Source organism: Theropithecus gelada, chromosome 11 (genome assembly GCF_003255815.1).
Source record: "Theropithecus gelada isolate Dixy chromosome 11, Tgel_1.0, whole genome shotgun sequence".
Taxonomy (NCBI): domain Eukaryota; kingdom Metazoa; phylum Chordata; class Mammalia; order Primates; family Cercopithecidae; genus Theropithecus; species Theropithecus gelada.
In genome coordinates, this window is record NC_037679.1 from 41867180 (window position 1) to 41886968 (window position 19789).

The 19789-nt window shown below is 39.8% G+C and overlaps 1 protein-coding gene across 2 annotated transcripts in view; it reads left to right on the forward strand.

Annotated features, from left to right (window-relative positions):
- The first annotated feature begins 1062 nt into the window (after positions 1–1062).
- The window catches only part of TMTC2 (transmembrane and tetratricopeptide repeat containing 2), a 442328-nt gene continuing 423601 nt past the window's right edge, over positions 1063–19789 (forward strand). For both annotated transcript variants that reach the window (XM_025403370.1, XM_025403371.1), the window contains exon 1: positions 1063–1577. In XM_025403370.1, the coding sequence (XP_025259155.1) occupies positions 1495–1577 (83 nt within the window). In that variant the 5' untranslated portion in view covers positions 1063–1494. The remainder of the gene's footprint in view (positions 1578–19789) is intronic.

Sequence of the window (19789 nt, forward strand, 5' to 3'; positions counted from 1 at the left end):
AGGGCATTAGCTTCCCGCCTTACTAGATTTAAGCATAGTACTGTACCGGCTTGCACTAGAGGTTTCTCTCCTGTGTTCTCAGGGTCAACCCTACAGTCCCCCTGAAACCACGAAGGAGTCCCTGGGCAGTTGCTGCGGGGTGTGTGTGTCTTTCTTTCCCTTTTTGGGGTCCTTTCTTTTTAACCTTACTGAAGGAGGGAACATTTCTCTCCCTACAGGTCTTTCCATTGACATTGGGGCCAACCGTGGGCTAAGAGCTGAAATCTCTCCTTCCTAAGTTGCCTCCAAGCTCTCCACTACTACCTGCTTCCGCCCCATTTAGTCTCACACACCGTGTGCGTGAGAGATCGCCCGTGTGTTTGTGACAACCGAAGCTGCAGCAGTCGCCAAACCTGTTCTTCCTCTCCTGGTCTCAGAAGTCTCTCAAGCTGACCGGACTTACGCCTGGCAGCTCTTGGCACACACAGCGCTGTGGCTGAGATTCAGTAGTGCCAGGCGCTGCCAGGCAGCAGCGGGGCGAGGGACCACCTCCTCCTTGGCCTCCTTTCTCCCGGCTTCCCCTCCCAAGGCGCACTGTAGCTACTCCTTTGGGCTGTCTTCCAGCCGTCGCCCTTGGGTCCCGGGGGCTTTCCAGAGTGAAATCGAAGGTGAAAGAAACAAGAGGGCGGGAGGCTGGTAGGAGGAGCCTCCAGGCTAGGGAGTGTGGGTGGAGCCTCCAGCCCGCGGAGCAGGGTGGGAGGAGCCTTCCGGGAGGATCTGGGTGGAGAAAGGGGCTGGGCCAAGCCGGGATGGAGGGTTGGTCACGCAGGCGCGGGGGGCCGCGTCGAGAACCCCACGCGGGAGCTTGTGGCGTCTCCAGCCACCGCTTCTCACTTCATTGGAGAAGGGAGCTGGGGCTGGGGCCGGGAGGGAGCTAATAAACAGTGAATGTGCAGCAGCCGCCTTGGCGGCCGGAGTCCGCCCGAGCGACACCGGAGCAGTGCACCCGGGAGGCGGCGAGGGGAGGCGGTTCGCCTTGTCCCTCCCACCCGCGCCTCTTTCTCTCTCTTCCTCCAGCTGGTCCCAGAGCCCGGCTCGGTCCGGTCCCTCTGCCCCCATCTCGCACCCTTCCACCTCCTCCGAGTCCCACTCCTCACCTAGGACGCCCCAAACTGCCATGGGTTAGGGTGGGAACCGCGACCCGCGCGAAAGACCAGCCCTGCGCTTCCGCCGGGGAACGCGGAGCCCAAACACCGCTCACCGCTTGCGGGCGCCGGGCATGGGGAGTGTGGTGTGAGCCCGCACCCGGGGAGGACGCAGGAGCTGCGGAGCCGGGCGCGAGGAGGAGGAGAGGAGTCGTGGATTGGAAGGACCCGAGGGAGGGAGGGTGGGGAAGCGACGGAAAAGTGAAGCTGGGAGGAGAAGGCGGCGGAAGGTGGGGATTGATGCTTCTGTTTTTTGTTGCCGCTGCTGCCCTCGCGCTGGGAGCCGAGCCGGAGGGAAGGCGGTGGAGAGATGATTGCAGAGTTGGTGAGCAGCGCTCTGGGGCTCGCCTTGTATCTCAACACCCTGAGTGCGGATTTCTGCTATGATGACAGGTAAGGGGCCGAGAGGAAGGGGCGACGGGCTGCAGGGGGCATACTCCGCGGTGGCTCTGAAGCTTCCCGCTTTAAGGCTCCAAGTGCCTCTTGGAGGAATTGGTTCAGCACCTGATGGTTTAGGCAACACATAAACATTAACACCTAAATCAAACACCCGGGACGTGAGCGCGCTGGGCGGGCCGAGGGAGTTTCCGCTCCTAGTTTGCAGCAGGTTCTCGCCCTTGCTTCTCGGCTGTTGGCAGACGCTTGAGTTTCTTAGCGGAAATCCCGGCAATTTGGGAAACTGTTTAATGAGCGTATTAAATTAAAAAGTCTTAGGTATTCCTTGATGCAACAAAAGCACATTAAGTGATTTTACGTCTGGGTTGGGAGGAAGCCGCTCCTCGATCCCTGATAGATCCTCCCTGTTCCGTTTCTTTTTTTTGATGGGACACTTTTATTTCCCGAAATTAAGACACACGTTTGATAGTTGCCAAAATTGTGAAAAGAGAGATCGTTCTCTGCTTTAACTTTACCTTTTAAGGTGTACAGACTTTTACTTTGAGCCAAAATAGTGCTGCTGATGGTCTCTCCCACCTCCCTAGCCTCCTTCACCAATCCATTGGGCAGCACTTTATAAGAGCCTCGGCTTTCATTTCTGTTTGGGAGTTGTACATTAGACGTTAGTGGTTCTTTTGTACTAATTGGAGAAGAAGACGCCCCTAGAGACTGAAGTTGTCTTCTGCACTTAGGTTAGTTTGGGTGGCTAATGAGACCTGAACTGTGTTGTCAAAGATACTGCATTGATTTCTGGAAAATGTCACCATTGTTTTGGTGTGTCTGCCTATCTTTTAAACGTTATTTGTGTTTAGAAAGTGATGAAAAGCCCCTATATCCATTAGGGAAAATTCCAATTTGTGTCCTTCCGGTGCCTTGATCTGATTACCATTAAAACAGATGCATGATTAAAATATATTAGGGATAACAGCACGCCTGGCTAAACTTATTAACCGTCCTGGGGTGTTTCATGCTCCATTGAAATTAAACCATCCAAAAAGTGAGCACAGATTTACTTTGACAGCTTTTCAGCAGCCTCTCTGGGCTGTGGAAAGTGAATGGATCCCCAGGGTTAGGGCGAGGCAGTGAGTGAACTCTTAAGCAAAGTGGTTGACAGTGAGGGGAGGTGAAGGCAGAATCTTCTTCTGGTCGTAATTAGCCCACTCTGTATTCTCTGGTGTGCCCATTCTCCTGCTAAAAGCATCTTCACATCTCTTAAGAAATCAGCTGATAATAGCTGCTAGAACATCCAGCAGACCCGTCTTAATGCATTTTATGTAGTGCCTATCAGAGGCTACTTGATAGGGAGCCACTGTTAAACATACATTTTTTCTTAACTTTTATACAGCATACTGATTTTAGCAACTACACAGCATGCTCTGAGAAATGGTCTGTAGGAGTGAGGTAAATTTCTGTTCTCTCCAATTTTGTGTAATGGTGCACCTGCTATTTCTAGCATATTCGTGGAAAAAGCCCTTGTTACCAAAGATGGGTGACTTTTTACTAAAACCAGCTTAGGTCAGTGTGGGCAGTTACTGGCTCTGATGGGGGCGGTTTGGATAGGAAGCTTTTAAACCGAGAATATAGAGCTTATTTAAAAAAAGAAACTTACTATAATACTCTAACCTGTTGTAGAACACTGTGATAAAATCAAATATTCCTATTGTATGCCCTTGTTAACTGCTGTCTAATCCTTAAGAAAGTACATATCAGAAGTAACCATTCTTTAAAAATTAAAGCTAAATTTGGATATGCATTTTTCTGTAGGTATAATTGTTCTGTGCTCTTGAGTCATCAGACGTGTTAGCACTGGACTTTGTAACTTGGAAGAATGGTGTGAGTGTGATGATAAATTAGTTGTGCTTTGATGGTTGATAGTTGTAAGTTTTTCAGATGCAATAGGTCGAATGGAGTGTTAAAATTCATGACTTCTATCTTGTAGCTACATAGGTGAATTTAGTATGATTATTTGCCCATATCATTTTATTGATAGCATGCTCAATATGACGTCTAGATAGTATATATTGATATAATGTTGAGGCCCTATAAGTGTGAATTATGCTTTGCTACAATTTGAAAAGTGTATTTTACACTGATTTCTTAGCATAACTGCATATGCCATCACATATTCTTAGAATGTGAAATCTTAAGAGTAGCAAACTTAGGTTTTATGTATCCTAGAAATTATGAGACACATAAATAGGAGCACTGAACTTATTTGCTGTTCAAATGATTCATTGCAAAGTTACACTATAAATTGTTTCTTTTCTGACATATTTTCTGTCTAACTACTGTAACTCACTGGTGTGTGAAGGGGGAGGAGAGCTGGGGAGCCCAGTGTAAACTGTAGGATGATGATAATTTGTTTATTTCCACTACTCCATTTCAGATGCAAAGATTCATGTTTAAAACATTGCTTAAACTAGACCTGTGGATTCTGCTGCCCCCCAGGAACTTTTGTGAAATACAGTTCTGTAAGGAGAGGCCAGTGCCAGAAGTGAAGGGAGAAGCGCTCAAGGGAGATGGCTGTTATTCCTGACATGCTTAACTAAATCATTTTTGCTGTGGTATTTCTCAAAGTTATCATTTCTTTTGAATATAGTGATCATTTGCTTTATAAACTATATATAATTTCTTGCCATGTTTGATGTAGCTTGGTTGAAATTAAATGGTAACATGAAACTTTCTTATAGCACAATCAATTTCTCTATGGTAAAATTTAATATTTTACAAGTGTGTCTGTGCTAAATTTAAGAATATGCCTCTGATGTGATGAAACAAACAGTGGAAGAGAAGAATTCACAGTATCTGATGAAAAAGGGTATGTGGTTTCAGCTTCGTCCTCCCTCCCCTTGCTTTCAATCTAGTGTTGAGTCTTAAGTTGTGGTTAGAGGAAAATTGAAATTAAAAATATGCAGTCTTTGCCAAATTTTAAGTTATGTTGTATGTAATTCTTTAAAGGATTTTCTCTTATTTTCTGGAGAAATTTGGTGTTTAGGTCAGTGGTAAAACTTGCTGACCCAAAATTCTCTGGTTTCTTACGCATTTGTTGAGGATGACATGGCATCATTTTCTTCTTATCCTTTTTAATAATACTGTTAGAGTTTCTTATGGAGATAGCACCATGAGAGGAGTCAATTTACTTCAAAGCAGACAAAGGTAAACAAACCATAACTGTTCTAAATTTTAGAACTCTGATTTCACTTAGCACATATCTTCTAATTGTTGACATGCCCTTTTTATACATAGACAAGCAAATAAGATAATGCAGCTTTTACATGCTTTAAATTCTCATATGAGTAAAATAATTTATTAGTTTGCAAAGAAAGACACTTTGCAAGTTTGGAAGTAGAAAATAAATTTGTGACTCCTCTGAAAATTTATTTTCTTATTGGACATTGTGCATTTGTTAAACCCAACCAGATCATTAATGTTACCTGTAGGTCTCTTAGCTATTCCACTGTGCAGTAATTTCTAGTTTGGGTTTTTTGACCTGGTATGATAGGAATCCCTCGTGAAATAATCACTCTGTTATCTTTAAAAAGTTCTCTCTAAGAGACTTGACTTTGACCAATCTGAGGTTGTTATCTTAAGATTCCAGTATGTGTAACTACTGAAAGCAGGCCTGGTATTTAGTAAAAAGCATGTTTAGAAAGAATTACTATATAATTAAGTAAGGGAGAAGCTCTCTTTATATCAATGGTTGTCTTATCAAGTTATTATTATAAGAAGCCACTGTATACAGAAATATGGTCTTACTCTTCAGTTTCCTTCCCAGTTTTCACTGGAATACAAGTTAGAGTTTATAAATTATTTTAGGTGGCATTTTATTTTCTAGCTATGTTTGGATTGTTTAAACAGACCTATTTGGAAAAAGTTCATTTTGCTCTTTTGAATAAGTATATCTCATCAGTAAGTTAAAATTAGGTGAAGTCATTATGAACCGCTTTACCTCCGTGGAGCCTGTCACGTGATGTTTATCATAGTAATTGACCCACATACAGGCATTGAATGGACATGTGCAAATGCCACAGGGAAAATTGCCATCTGTTTCTTAGTCGTTTTCATACATACATACACACACATACATACACATGTATTATTTCATACATACATACACATACATGCATGATTATTAACGTTTACATTGGTGATTCTATGGGCTATTGTTTTGTCATCTGCACTTGGTGCCCCTATGGTTAATACTGAATTCTCTTCTGCTATAATTTTGAAATAGCAAGCTTTTGCATTCCAGCATGTGTTAGGAGCATAGTTTGTCTTTCTAATCATTTTGTTGCTGCTCAGCACACAAAAAGCACTTAAAAAAAAATGCCTCTGGTGGTACAACTGTTTTTCATAGGCTAAAGGTGCATTGTCTGTAAAGCAGGCACCTTGGTAATATTAGGAAAGGACGAAGTTTACCCTTAAGGCACTTTGAAAAATCTGTGGCTGACAAACCTACTTTCTTATAACTTTATTATACTCATCTAAAGTGCTTTTAACACAGTAGCTTTCATCTGTTAACCTTTCTGGTTCTCTCTTAAGAGCAGAGTATTGTATCAGCTTTGGATACTTATTTTAATGACTTCACAGAAGTGACAAGTGTGGCAGCCTCCAAGGAAAGGAACAGTGGGTTATTGAATGTAAGGACCTCTCCTCTATAAATAGCTGTCCTCATTTAGGAGCTCAGTTTTTTAAAAAAGTGGAGGGATATTTCAGCAGGACTGCATACCTTCTGTTTTTCATTGGGTGAAAAAGGCATAATATTTTGGATAGTTGCAGGTGTAATTACATACAGTGTTAGATGGTTTCTTTGAAGATATGATTTGTATGTGCATTTGAGGAATAAACTTACATTCAATAATATACAAATTATTAATATTACTAGATATGGGCTTCTTTGTATATGTAGTGCATAGTACAACTACAGCACTGCTTATGTTGTTAACAAGCATCCCACAAAACATTGTGCTTTCTTACCTGTACTTTAGCAGGTACTGTAAAGGGTTTGCGTTTGGGAGTCTGATGATAGATCTATACAAATGCTGATAGGTTGACCTTTGACAGGTGGAATTCCAGTTGAATTTATCACTTTATTGTTACCTTTTAATTATTTTACTCATGTTTATTTTTATTGATACTCATATTTAAAAACTTTCACTGGGACTCTGTTAGCTTCTTTTCCAAAACACTCACTCCTAAGATTCATGATTGGTACTTTGGCCTGGCCTTATTTTGGGTCTGTACTTACTGGTGCTTTATTCATACATGCGAAAGCTTTCGAATGCGTCTTCCAAATGTCTCTTTCCTACTTGTTCAGGTCAGTTGTTTTTCTTGGATGTCTAAACTCTTTGAGTTGACTAGATTTGCCTCAACTTGTCAATAGGGATTAAAGACTTTTGCCTCAGAGATTTTTGGCCATATATTCAAGGCAGTTAATTCCAAAAAGATGCAGCTCTTCCAAATTTCTGTCTCACCCTCTTCCTCTCTTTTTCTCCTCTCTGTTTACCTTTCCAATTACATTTGTCAGTTTTTTTGATACTCAAGGTTTCTAGAATTAAAGGTGTGGCCAGGCACGGTGGCTCACACCTGTAATCCCAGCACTTTGGGAAGCTGAGGCGGGTGGATCCCGAGTTCAGGAGTTCGAGACCAGCCTGGCCAACAGGGCGAAACCTTGTCTCTACTAAAAATACAAAAATTAGCCAGGTGTGGTGGCAGGTGCCTGTAATCCCCGCTACTCAGGAGGCTGAGGCAGGAGAATCTCTTGAAACTGGAAGGTGGAGGTTACAGCAAGCCAAGATCACGCCACTGTACTCCAGCCTGGTCAATAAGAGTGAAACTCCATCTCAAAGAAAAAAAGGTGTAAATGTTTGCTTAAGTCTTTTAGAAGCATTTTGGGATTGGTTTTTTGGGTTTACAACTTTGACTTTTTTTTTATACAGGTTAATGGGAAACAAGTAAACCTATCTGTGTAAACCAGAGAATTTCGAAAAAGGCGGGAAGACTGAAATGATTGTTTTCAAGATTCCACTTTAAAAGTTGATATCATTTTTTAGAGTAGTTTATTTAAGGACATTTCATGAGTTCTGTTAATTTGAAAAACTAGAGATAATTGTTTTAAAGATGAGATAGAGAGGTTTTGATTTATTCATGTCTAAAAAATTATATGGAGAAAATATGAGAATTGAAAATATGAACTCTGGATTTAGATTCCATTTTATTGTGGAATTAAATGAAATTAAATATATATTTGCTCTCTTTGAAGGTTATTCCTGTACCACGTTGCTTGAGGGCAGTGCCATTGTACCCGTTTTAGAAGTACCTTAGTATTTGGCAGAGGAGATACTATTTGCTTATGATGATTCGATAAAAACTTTTGTTTCTTAATTTCTTTGCTGGGGCATTTTGTGATGTTGCAGTGAGACATGGTATGAAGTGTGGCACAGCATGTAGTTACAGTCAAGATGACTGGCTAAATTACATGATTTCTGAAATGAAACACACATTAGTGCCCTTGGAATAGCAGCTGTGTGCTAGGTATTGTCAAACAAAGTGTTTCTGTGAGGTCTTTGTATTTGATGATTAATCTTCATTTTTGTGAAATGTATTATAAAAGTATAATTATTCCACAGGAAGTTTAAGTTAAAAAAAAAAAAAAAAGAAAACAGGTTCACTATAGCCATGTGATCATAGTTTCTTTAATTAGGGAACTGTATAAAAACATTGCCTTGTGGTAATGGAATTGATTGAGATTTGAAACTGAAAAATTCATGACTTTTTATAATGAAAGTGCCTTTTTCCTAATTGTGATTCCAGAGATTATTGATTTCCTTAGAAGTAGAACATTTTGACTGTACTAGCCTAGGAATTCTCACTTGACATCATTTAGAAGTATTTTAACTTCAAAGGATGTGTTATTTGCTGAAGAGTGGCCACTGGGGCGCAATATGGCTCTTGACATTTTGAACAGTGTTAAATGATGGTACTGAAGTATTTCAAACAGCCGTGTTTCAACATTGTTTAAAAATCCGGTGGGAAGAATGGCAGTCCATATAACCCTGCATACTTGGAATTCTTTGGTTATTAATTTGAAGTTCAGTTCACAAGTTTATTTCTTACATAGTAAGTTTTTAAGATGAATAAGGCTCATAGAAATTTTACAGCTATGTCTTATGAAATTTTGTTTTCTTTTTTTGGTTGCTTATATGTATTCTGTAAAGACACTGAAAGGATGCAAACTACTGTCGTGCTTTTTTTGTTTTTACATTAACCTGTTAGGTCATAGATCTGTGTTAAGGTCATTGTTATAAAGCATATTGTTATTGAGCTTCTGTTGTAAACCCAAAATTATAAAACTAGTCTTTGAGAGAGGCAGATAAGTCAAAATTCTTTGTGAAAAGTAAACATCTTGTTTTTGTTAATTTCCAGTTTGTTCCACAATGAAAGCATGTCTATCCCATTTTCTTTTCTGTTAGTTGTGTCTCTTGGATTAAATGTGAGTCAGTAAACTCTACAGTAAGGCTGCTCCAGAGGGAACAAGGATTTACTGGTTGTCAGTGCATGTAGAAGTGACATCCCTGAAAATTGTGTCCTCTGTGGGGGGTGCTTTAGGTGGTGGCTATAGAGATTACATTCATAGGCTTGACTACTTTTCTGTTTGGGGAGGACACTTGTCATTACAAAACCATTCCAAAGAAGGGGTTCTCAAGGTAAGGCTGGCAGCTGCAATTAGCTATAGTGGTTCCTCTGGGACATTTCTCATGGTTTTGTAGATTGGTTTTTGGCTACTTCTGTCTTCCTGTCTTCAGCTTTAAGAAACTAAGCCTGCTGCCTTCAATTGTAAAATGTCTCAAGGTAGAATAGTTGGGTTCAAATGTTTTTTCAAGTATATTTCCTTTAGAACAAGTTCCTCCTCTCCTGTCCCAAACAATTAACTACACGACTGTTCTCCCAAAAAATGGAAAAGATCTCATTTTGACAAAGCAAGCTGTTTATGACAAATTTTCCAACTAGAAATTTGCAGAAGAAAAGTTCTCAAATGATGAAAAAGTTTAATCAGGCAAAAAGACATTTTTATCTGCAGAAATAGGCCCTTTAGAGGGAGGCAATTATTTATAGCTGATGGAAAAAACCGGTATACCTGAATTCGTTTGGTAAATTTCATTTAAAATTGGAAGGTTATTCTTGTTATTTTATTGAAAGAAAAAAAATATGGTACTGAATTATATCACAGATTTATATTAAAGAAACAACGTTTTATACATTAAACCACTCTTACAGGGATATATACTGATTTAACCAAAGAAAATGAATTTGAGATTTCATAAAAATCTTTTGAAGACACCAGTGTGCAGCTTGAAATCAACTATAGTGTACCATGAATATCTATTTGAAATACCCAATTAAAATGACCACCTTAAGATTGCATCCTTTCACCTCTGTATTTAAAGTTACTTTTTTCTTTTATAAACAGTGGTGTTTTTTGGCTTTTGTTTCATATTGAACAGAGGATGAAATCATTTCAAAACTTCTTGTATGTCATCAGGATAAATAATGTGCTATTTTCAGGAGGGAATTATTAGTGGCCACTTTTCAGTACACTCCTGGCATGATGTTGAGGATGCCTGTGACTGGCAAGGGGTTTTAGACCCGGCCCTCTGATAACTTGCCTCCCTGCTTTCATATGGACAATTGACTTTTTAAAAATCTTTTTAAGTGCAGTTCAAATTCAAATTCCCAGTTTTTTGGAGCTAGAAGCATCTCCCTAAAGGGATGCTGAGATGGCTTCTTGCTGGCTCTCTTTCTACCTATCTATATGTATATGTTTCTATTAATAGATCTATTAACACATATGGACTTGTTAAAAATGAAGATTTTGGCCAGGTGCGGTGGCTCATGCCTATGATCCCAGTACTCTGGGAGGCCGAAGCAGGTGGATCATGAGGTCAGGAGATTGACACCATCCTGGTCAACATGGTGAAACCTCGTCTCTACTAAAACACAAAAGAATTAGCCGGGCATGGTGGTACACCCCTGTAGTCCCAGCTACTCAGGAGGCTGAGTCAGGGGAATCACTTGAACCCAGAGGGCAGAGGTTGCAGTGAGCCAAGATCGCGCCACTGCATTCCAGCCTGGTGACAGTCTGTCTCAAAAAGAATGCAGATTTTCATTACTGTTATTCCCAGGTACAGCAGATGCTGCAAATTCACTGACCACACTTAGGGTACTAAGGCTGTAGTTCACTTAAATGTATTACAGATAAGCTGTCTAAATTCCTGGATTAAAAATAGTTGAATATAAGGTGTGTTTGTTATGGATATGACTTTAGCCAGTTTATTCAATCTATGTTTCATTTTTCTTATTTGTTCAACCATGGCATCTTTAAGTTGATTCTGTGAGTTTGAGGTATTCAGATTTTGAAAAGGTAGCGAGCTTGCTGAACTTCTAGGAGATGATCTCTATTTAAATAATCTGTCACCATCATATAAAATAATGTCATCTTCTTTGTAATATGACTGTGGGGACAGATATTGGATTCTCATTTTGATAAATAAACTGATACGCAGTTGCCTAGGGCTTATGCTCGAGTAGGTACTGATGCCTAAACGGAGTCTCTAGAGTCAAGTGTCTTTATTGGTTTGTGCTTTTTTTGAACAACCCATTTTGAGGAAATTTGGTTTGCATTGCATGAAGACTTTCTAGACTTTAGGCAAGCAGCAAAAATGAGGGTCTAGGCAGCTGAAATTAGGAAAGTTAAACATTTGTTAGTGATTTTTATTAGTGACATTCAGGCACCAGGTGATGCTCTTCAGTGAAAGTATCTAAATAGGATTGGAAATGCTTTGGCCTGTATGACTTCTTAACCTGGTACACTTAAACCTTAGCCTTAAGGCACCTTGGGGGATTTCTGAATAGGTGAATGCACTATCTCTGAAGTTTTAAAATCCTGATTAATAAAAACCTTTTAAAGGAACTTGTTCTAAAATGAGTTATACTTTTTCCTTTCTTTTTAAAATACTGTATGTACTGTGTAGTAGAGGCAGGCTTGTGAACGAATGCTGGACCAAGATAAAAGATTACAGTTTTCATCTTGGAATACCACTGTAGTAGCTAAGTACTTGAACTGCTCAGCTCTCGTGAACTCAGTATTTTAATTGGTCAGGAAACGAAAATAATAATAGTAACTGCCAACCACAGAGTGAGACTCAAATTAAATAATATGATGAACGTTCTCTGTGGTTTTAAAAAGCTGCATGGTTATATACTTAGCCATAGAGTGCTTGGACCAGGGGGCTGAATGACTTGGTTGATCACTGTACATTAAGTACAGCTGTCCCCGCTTATCCTTGGGGGATTTATTCCAAAACTCCCAGTGGATGCCTGAAACTGAGGACAGTACCAAACCCTGTACATAGTATAGTATGTTTTCCTCCATACATACATACTTATGATAAAGTTTATAATATAAAGTAGGCACAGTAAGAGATTAATAATAACAACTAATAACAAAATAGAACAGTTATAATATGCAAGCACCACTACTCTTGTGCTTGGAGTCCATATTAAATAAAAAAAAGGTCACTTGGACACAAGCACTGTGATACCTCATCAATGGATCTGATTAACCGAGAGCTATTAAGTGATGAATGAGCGGGTAGTGTAGACTGTTGGATACACTGGACCAAAGGATGATTCACATCCAGGGTAGGATAGGGCAGGACGGCACGCAGTTTCGTCATGCTACTCAGAACAATGTGCCCTTTACAACTTATGAATTGTTTATTTCTGGAATTTTCCTTTTAATATTTTTGGACCATAGTGGACCATGGGTAACTGAAACCTTGGATAAGGGGGGGACTACTGTATCTCACTCTCATCTCCCCTGAGAACAGAGCTATGCCCTATTTTGATGTTCTTGCTGACTTTTTCACTTGGAGTCTGTGGTTGAGCCCCTGCTATCTGAGCTACTATTGCATGGCCTGCTCCATCCCCCATACACCGTTTCTGCTTTTACTCTCTATCCACTCTTGTGGCCAGCAGTTTGCAGTCTCATTACAAAAGCAGTTTTTGTTCTCTTCTATTTCTTTTCTGTTGCTTTTTCTATGTTTCTAGTCATTGTACACGAAGGCTTATTTTGAATAGACATTCTGGCCAATCTGAGTACTTCTTTCCTTCTGCAGAGAAAACCGACCAATTACAGTGCATCTGGTATAAATAGTCTTTGGTACTTTGGTTCTGCTTGGCAGAGCATATTGTTACTGGGTACTCATGGTCTCTCTCTTCATTGACGACCCTTTTTCTATCTGGAGTACGCTCATATTCAGAGTAGTCCTGGCAGTGTGGCGATTAAGAAAGCTGTTTTGTCAGATGAGCTGCAGTTTTGCTGCACCGATGTGTTTGTGTCAATCAGTTGTATATCAAGAATTTGCAGTAAGTTTTGTTTAACACAGGTGCAGGATGACAACATCTAACAAATTAGCCTGGTGGTACATTTTGGGTAACAATTTTAAAAAATGTCTTTCAGAGTTTTTCAAACAACAAGGAGGCAAAGAGTAAAGATCACGGAATTTTGGAATCAGAGGTCCAGTAATCTAATCCCAGAACTAATACAGCCAGCCCTCCACATACCTGGGTTCTGCATCTGTGGATTCAACAACCATGGAGTGACAATATTTGAAAAACAAAAATTGTGTCTGTACTGAACATGTACAGATTTTTTTATTGTCATAATTTTCTAAATACAGGATGACTGTATTTATATAGCACTTGTATGAGGTGGTGTAATCTAGAAATTATTTAAAGTATATGGGAGGATGTGCATAGATTATATGCAAATGTGATGCCATTTTATATAAGGTCTTTGAGCATTGTGGATTTTGGTATCTGAGGGAGGTCCTAGAACCAAGCTCCCCACTGATACCGAGGGGTGACTGCATGTGCTAATGGTGTTATTTTGATTGTGTTACTAAAACTCCCTTATCCTCTGTTCTCTCTTATATAGAATAAGAATAGCAATACCTACTTTATAGAGTTGTTGGGAGAATTTAATAAGTTATGTAAAGTACTTGGAAGCATATCTGGTGTCTAGGATACTTACTAAATATTTCTTTTAAATTATTCAGTAGTGGTATTGTTAAATAGTCTAAAAAAATCACTGTATAATAACACCTGAAACTATTATAGGGCATTTAAGATTTTTCATAAAAGCCAACATGCAAAACTTAAACTTACTTCTGATAATAGTTAACTTAGTATTTTGAGTAGATTTAGGGTAACTGAACTATGTTCAGTGAACTATAATAATTAGGTAATGATTTTGTATTTGAAATTTTATCCTGAATTTTAAGTTAGGAGAAGTTATGTTGAGATTTTACCATTATGCATACACACAGGCACCCATATAAGCATACATGTACATATATGCAAATTTTGCCAATAAAGTATTTGCAGTGTATAGTTAATTAAATGTACATATGAAAAACATTATTAGATGACTTCCATATTCTTTGCCATGATTGACTTCCTTCTTTTAAATTAGATGATATCGTACCTAGGAGTATGTATTAGTCCATTTCATGCTGCTATACAGAAATACCTGAAACTGAGTATTTTATAAAGAAAAAGAGGTTTAATGGACTCATAGTTCAACATGGCTAGGGAGGCCTCACAATCATGGCAGAAGGTGGAGGAGGAGCAAAGGCATGGCTTACATGGAGACAGGCAAGAGAGTGTGTGCAGGGGAGCTGCGCTTTATAAAACCATCAGATCTCCTGAGACTTTTTCACTGTCAAGAGAACAGCAGGGGAAAAACCTGCCCCCATGATTCAATTATTTCCCACTGGGTCTCTCCCATGATACGTGGGGATTATGGGAGCTACAATTCAAGATGAAATTTGTGTGGGGACACAGTCCTACCATATGAGAGTATATGCAAAGTTATGATTTTTTACCATATTGTAAGAAGGATTTTATTCTACAGTATATATCTTAGGTAATGACATATCTTAAAAAATGAAAATACAGACTTAGTTTACAGACTTGGTTTGTATTGGAAAAGCTTGTGTTAAACTGACAGCCCAAATCTCAGGAATACATTTTTTTTTTTTTTTTTGAGACAGAGTCTCGCTCTGTCGCCCAGGCTGGAGTGCAGTGGCGCGATCTCGGCTCACTGCAAGCTCCGCCCCCCGGGTTCACACCATTCTCCTGCCTCAGCCTACCGAGTAGCTGGGACTACTGGCATCGACCACCGCGCCCTGCTAATTTTTTTTTTTGTATTTTCAGTAGAGACAGGGTTTCACTATATTAGCCAGGATGGTCTCCATTTCCTGACCTCGTGATCCGCCCACCTCCCAAAGTCCTGGGATTACAGGCGTGAGCCACCGCGCCCGGCCAGGAATACTTTTATGTACCGTTTGTTTTACAGTGAGCAGCATTGAATATAAAAGCTCTGTTTGAATCCTTTTCTGGGAAGCTTGTTCTGACTTATTCCTTCATACTCTCACCAGGACCTACAACTTGTATTACTTTATTTATAAGTAACTCTGCACTTACGAATATTATTCTTGGCTGGGCACCCTGGCTCACGCCTGTAATCCCAGCACTTTGGGAAGCTGAGGCGGGCGGATCAGCTGAGGTCAGGAGTTTGAGACCAGCCTGACTAACATGGAGAAACCCTGTCTTTACTAAAAAAAAGAAAAAGAAAAAAGAAAAAAAAATTATCTGGGTATGGTGGTGCAAACCTGTTATCCCAGCTACTTGGAAGTCTGAGGCAGGAGAATCGCTTGAACCCCGGAGGCGGAGGTTGCAGTTGAGGCGAGATCGCGCCATTGCACTACAGCCTGGCCAACAAGAGCAAAACTTCGTCTCAAAAGACAAAAAGAAAATTAATCTTTCTCCTAATTAAAACAGATCTTTTACATATTTACTTAACATTTTTCTAGGGATTCCCTATATAAAGAAAATATGTATTACCTTAAAATATTAACAATTTTTTTTCCTCTTCGCCCCCATTTCCTTGAAAGAGAAATATTTCTAACCTCTCCCCCCAAAAAAACTAAACGTGCTGAAAGTGATCTATTACCAGGGGCAATAAGGCTTTCTTTTTAAAGTCAATGTGGGTCTGATTTCCCCTGCCCCCCACCCCAGTCCCTTCTAGATTAAAACAGGTCACAATTTTATAACGATGGGTTTGGGTGTATTTGCTTAAGAAATATAGTTGAAATTGGCCATTTTGGAGTAATTAATAACATTTGGAGTAAAACATTAGCGATATTGCCACACTTACAGTGGAAAGTGAGCAAGTTAGTACAACAAAGCGTATCAACCAAAGATACTTCACCTCAGGTACTATCATTATTCATTTCTTGTATGTTACCTTATTGTCACTCGGAATGTTTACTCTGTTCCTACTGATAACTAAATTCTAAGGGCAAGTGGAAAGCTCCTAAAAAGAACACTTTTGGTCCTTGTCGGATAGCAGCCTAGTTTTCTCTAATCCACATCTGTTCTTTGGAATATTTTTAGACTGTTCAGGTGAAAATTTACCCAGTATCTTAATAAACCAAATTCTGTTACTGATGGATTAGAAAAATCAGTCATACTGTTTTTAAGTTGTTAATGGAAAACAAGTAGATTTTGCAGGATGGCTCTCAAGTCTATGGAATTAATTTACATTGGTGCAAGAAACCAGTCGTTCAAGACTTTATATTAAACATGCTTTCACCAGATGACTTTTAGAACTAAACAGAAGCAGCCAGGTGTGGTGGCTCACACATGTAATCTCACTTCAGGAGGCTAAGGGGACAGAATTGCTTAAGTACAGCAGTTTGAAAGTGGCCTGGGCAACATAGCAAGATTCCATCTCTACAAAAAAATAAAATAGCTTAGGCAGGAGGATCACTTGAACCTAGGAGTTCAAGACTAGCCTGGGCAACAGAGGGAGACCCTGTCTCTATAAAAAATAAAAATTGGGCAGGGTGATAATTGGGTGATAACTGAAGTAATTTCCTGGAACAAAAATCCTTAAAGTACAAATAATTTTATTTAAGTGAACAAAAAAAAAATAGTATTTTACAAAAAAAAAAAAAAAAATTCATTAGTTTCCATCTCTTCAAGATTTTGAGAGGGGCTACCATTCCAGTTTTCAATGCAACTTCCACTGCAGAGTTACTTATGCCTGTTTCTACCAATTTCAGAAATTATTTGTACTTTAAGGATTTTTGTTCCAGGAAATTACTTCAGTTGGAGCTAATTTATTGGAACCCTTTACTAACAAATTTCTGTTCTGTATCAAGATTAGTATTAGAAAAACAAGGAGATGTATGGAAATTAAGAAAGCAACAAAAATTATAAGAAGACAGTTGCCCTTATAAAGAAGTCATTATATGAAAAAGATACTTGCACATGCATGTTTATAGCAGCACAATTTGCAGCGGCAAAAATGTGGAACTGACTGAAATGCCCATCAGTCAACGAGTTAATAAATAAATAATATGTGTATGATGGGATACTACTCAGCCATAAAAAGGAATGAATTAATGGCATTCACAGCGACCTGGATGAGATTGGAGACTGTTATTCTAAGTAAAGTAACTCGGGAATGGAAAAGCAAACATCGTATGTTCTCACTCGTAAGTGGGAGCTAAACCATGAGTATGTAAAGGCATAAGAATGGCACAATGGACTTTGGGGATTCAAGGGGAAAGGGTGGGTAGAGAGTGAGGGATAAAAGACGTTGGGTGGAGTGTATACTGCTCAGGTGATGAGTGCATCAAAATCTCACACATCACCACTAAAGAACTCACTCATGTTACCAAACACCATCTGTTCCCCAATAACCTATGGAGATAAAAAAAATTCAAAAAAAGGAAATTGTCCTTATATACTTGTCAACCAAAAGATTTAATTATATTTGGCAAGAACATTGTAAATTGTTTTGTAGTGTATTCTGAGAACTTATGTCAGAGGCCAGAAATGGCTTTTGTTACCAGAAGTAATGGAAGGAAAGGAAAAGTAAGGGTATGCTTACCATTTTGGGTAGTCTGATTTCTGCAAATTATAGTGTAAAAATATGATAATTCTATTCAAAATTTTGGAGAAACATTCAAACTTGGTTTATTTTAAATTAGGAAATCAGCTCAAATAGGCATTGGCCTTTGATTTAAGAGTGTTAAGTCATTCTTAGGTAGAAATGTGCTATCTCCCGAGAAAGCATCAGTGTGGGATGCGTTCAGCTCATGTCATCCCCTCTTCCATTAGGAAGCATTTGTAAATGCTTAGCCGTGTTAGGAATCACGTTAGATTTTGAGGGCAGTGACTCTGAAGAGGATGTGCGACATAATCTCAAAGAGCTTAGGGTCTGGTGGGGAGACAACCAAGCAAACAGATAGCTTCTCTAAAATAGAGACATGCTTATGGCTTAAGTGAGTACATAAGAGGGGCACTTGACCCAGACTGGGAGGGAAGGAGGCACTTGTGAGATGCTTATGCTTGAACTGACTCCTGAAGAACAAATAAGAATTAGATTAATAAAGATGAGAGAGAAGGCTGGGCGCGGTGGCTCATGCCCGTAATCCCAGCACCCTGGGAGGCCGAGGCGGGTAGATCACCTGAGGTCAGGAGTTCAAGACCAGTGTGGCCAACATGGCAAAACCTTATCTCTACTAAAAGTATAGAAAATAGCTGGGCTTGGTGGTGCATGTCTGTAATCCTAGCCACTAGGGAGGCTGAGGCAGGAGAATCACTTGAACCTGGGAGGTGGAGGTTGCGGTGAGCCAAGATTGTGCCACTGCACTCCAGCCTGGACAACAGACAACAGAGCAAGACTCCATCTCAAAGAAAAAAAAAAAAAAAAAAAAAAAAAGGAGAGAGAGGAATATTTGAGGAGAAATATGTAGGGAGAGAAAAGCTTGGTATCCAAGAAGAGGGAATAAAGCTGGAGGATAGGATGGAGGGAGAGAGGGAAGAGAGACGAGTTGATAGGAGCCAGGTCACCAAGGGCCTTGGGTTCTCTGATAACATTTAAACAATTGTCTAAAGTGGGATGAAATCCAACACAGAGAGACAGGTAGCTATTATAGGATTATATTGACTATATAGGATTATATAGGCTGTATAGGATTATATTGGAGAATTTGTATTGCCAGTGGTGATTAGTATTTTAAAAAGTTAAGAACAAAGATGAAAATAAATTTGGATATAGTAGAAATGGAAAGGTGGAGAAAACTTGACTTCACTTGGTAATTAACTGAATGTGGAGGGTCAAGGGGAAAGAGAGGTTTAAGACTATTCCCAGATTTCTGTTGGACAAGTGAGTGAAAAAGAAACACATATGTAGACCACTTTTGGGTGAAGGGAGATGGAAAGACATGCCTACTTTCCTTAATGAGTAAGAGGAGAGGTGAGATGTCAGAACGTCTCTGCTCACAAATGTGTGTTGTGTGGATGCTTCGGAGTTTGGCATGCCGGTATTTGCTACTTTCAATTGGTGCTAAAACTTCATCATTGCACCTTTATTTTTGCTATCATATTATTTATTTTGATAATAAAGACTTTAGGTTATAAGTGATTGTCTCAATACATTTGAGCTGCTGTAAAAAAATACCATAAACTAGGCAACTTATAAACAACAGAAATTGATTTCTCACAGTTCTGAAGGCAGGGAGGCCCTAGATCGAGATGCTAGCAGATCTGGTACCTGTAGAGGCCTCACTTCCTGGTTCATAGTGGCTTTCTTTTTGCTGTGTCCTCACATGGAGGTAGGGGCAAGGGAGTTCTCGGGGCCTTATTTTTTTCGGGCATGAATCCCTTTAATGAAGATTTCATTCGGATGACCTAATCACATCCCAAATGACTCACCACCAAATATCGCCACATTGGGCGTTAGTATTTAACATAGGAATTTTCGAGGACACACACATTGTGCTCATGTCATTAGCAGTGACATGAGCACAATTCAGGAAAGGTGGAGCCTCTTGCTTGTCTGAACCAAAGAGCTCCAGTGAGGCCATGAGGACTCCGTTTCTTTCTTCATCTCTTGGTCCGGCTATGGTGATCTTCATGACCAGTGGCAACCTGGAGTTTTCTCCCTAGTTCTCTCTGAAGTGCTCTGTGGAGGACTTCAGTTATCCTGACTTGGGGAATGGTGGGGGTACTTCGTCTAGGTCAAGGCCTTG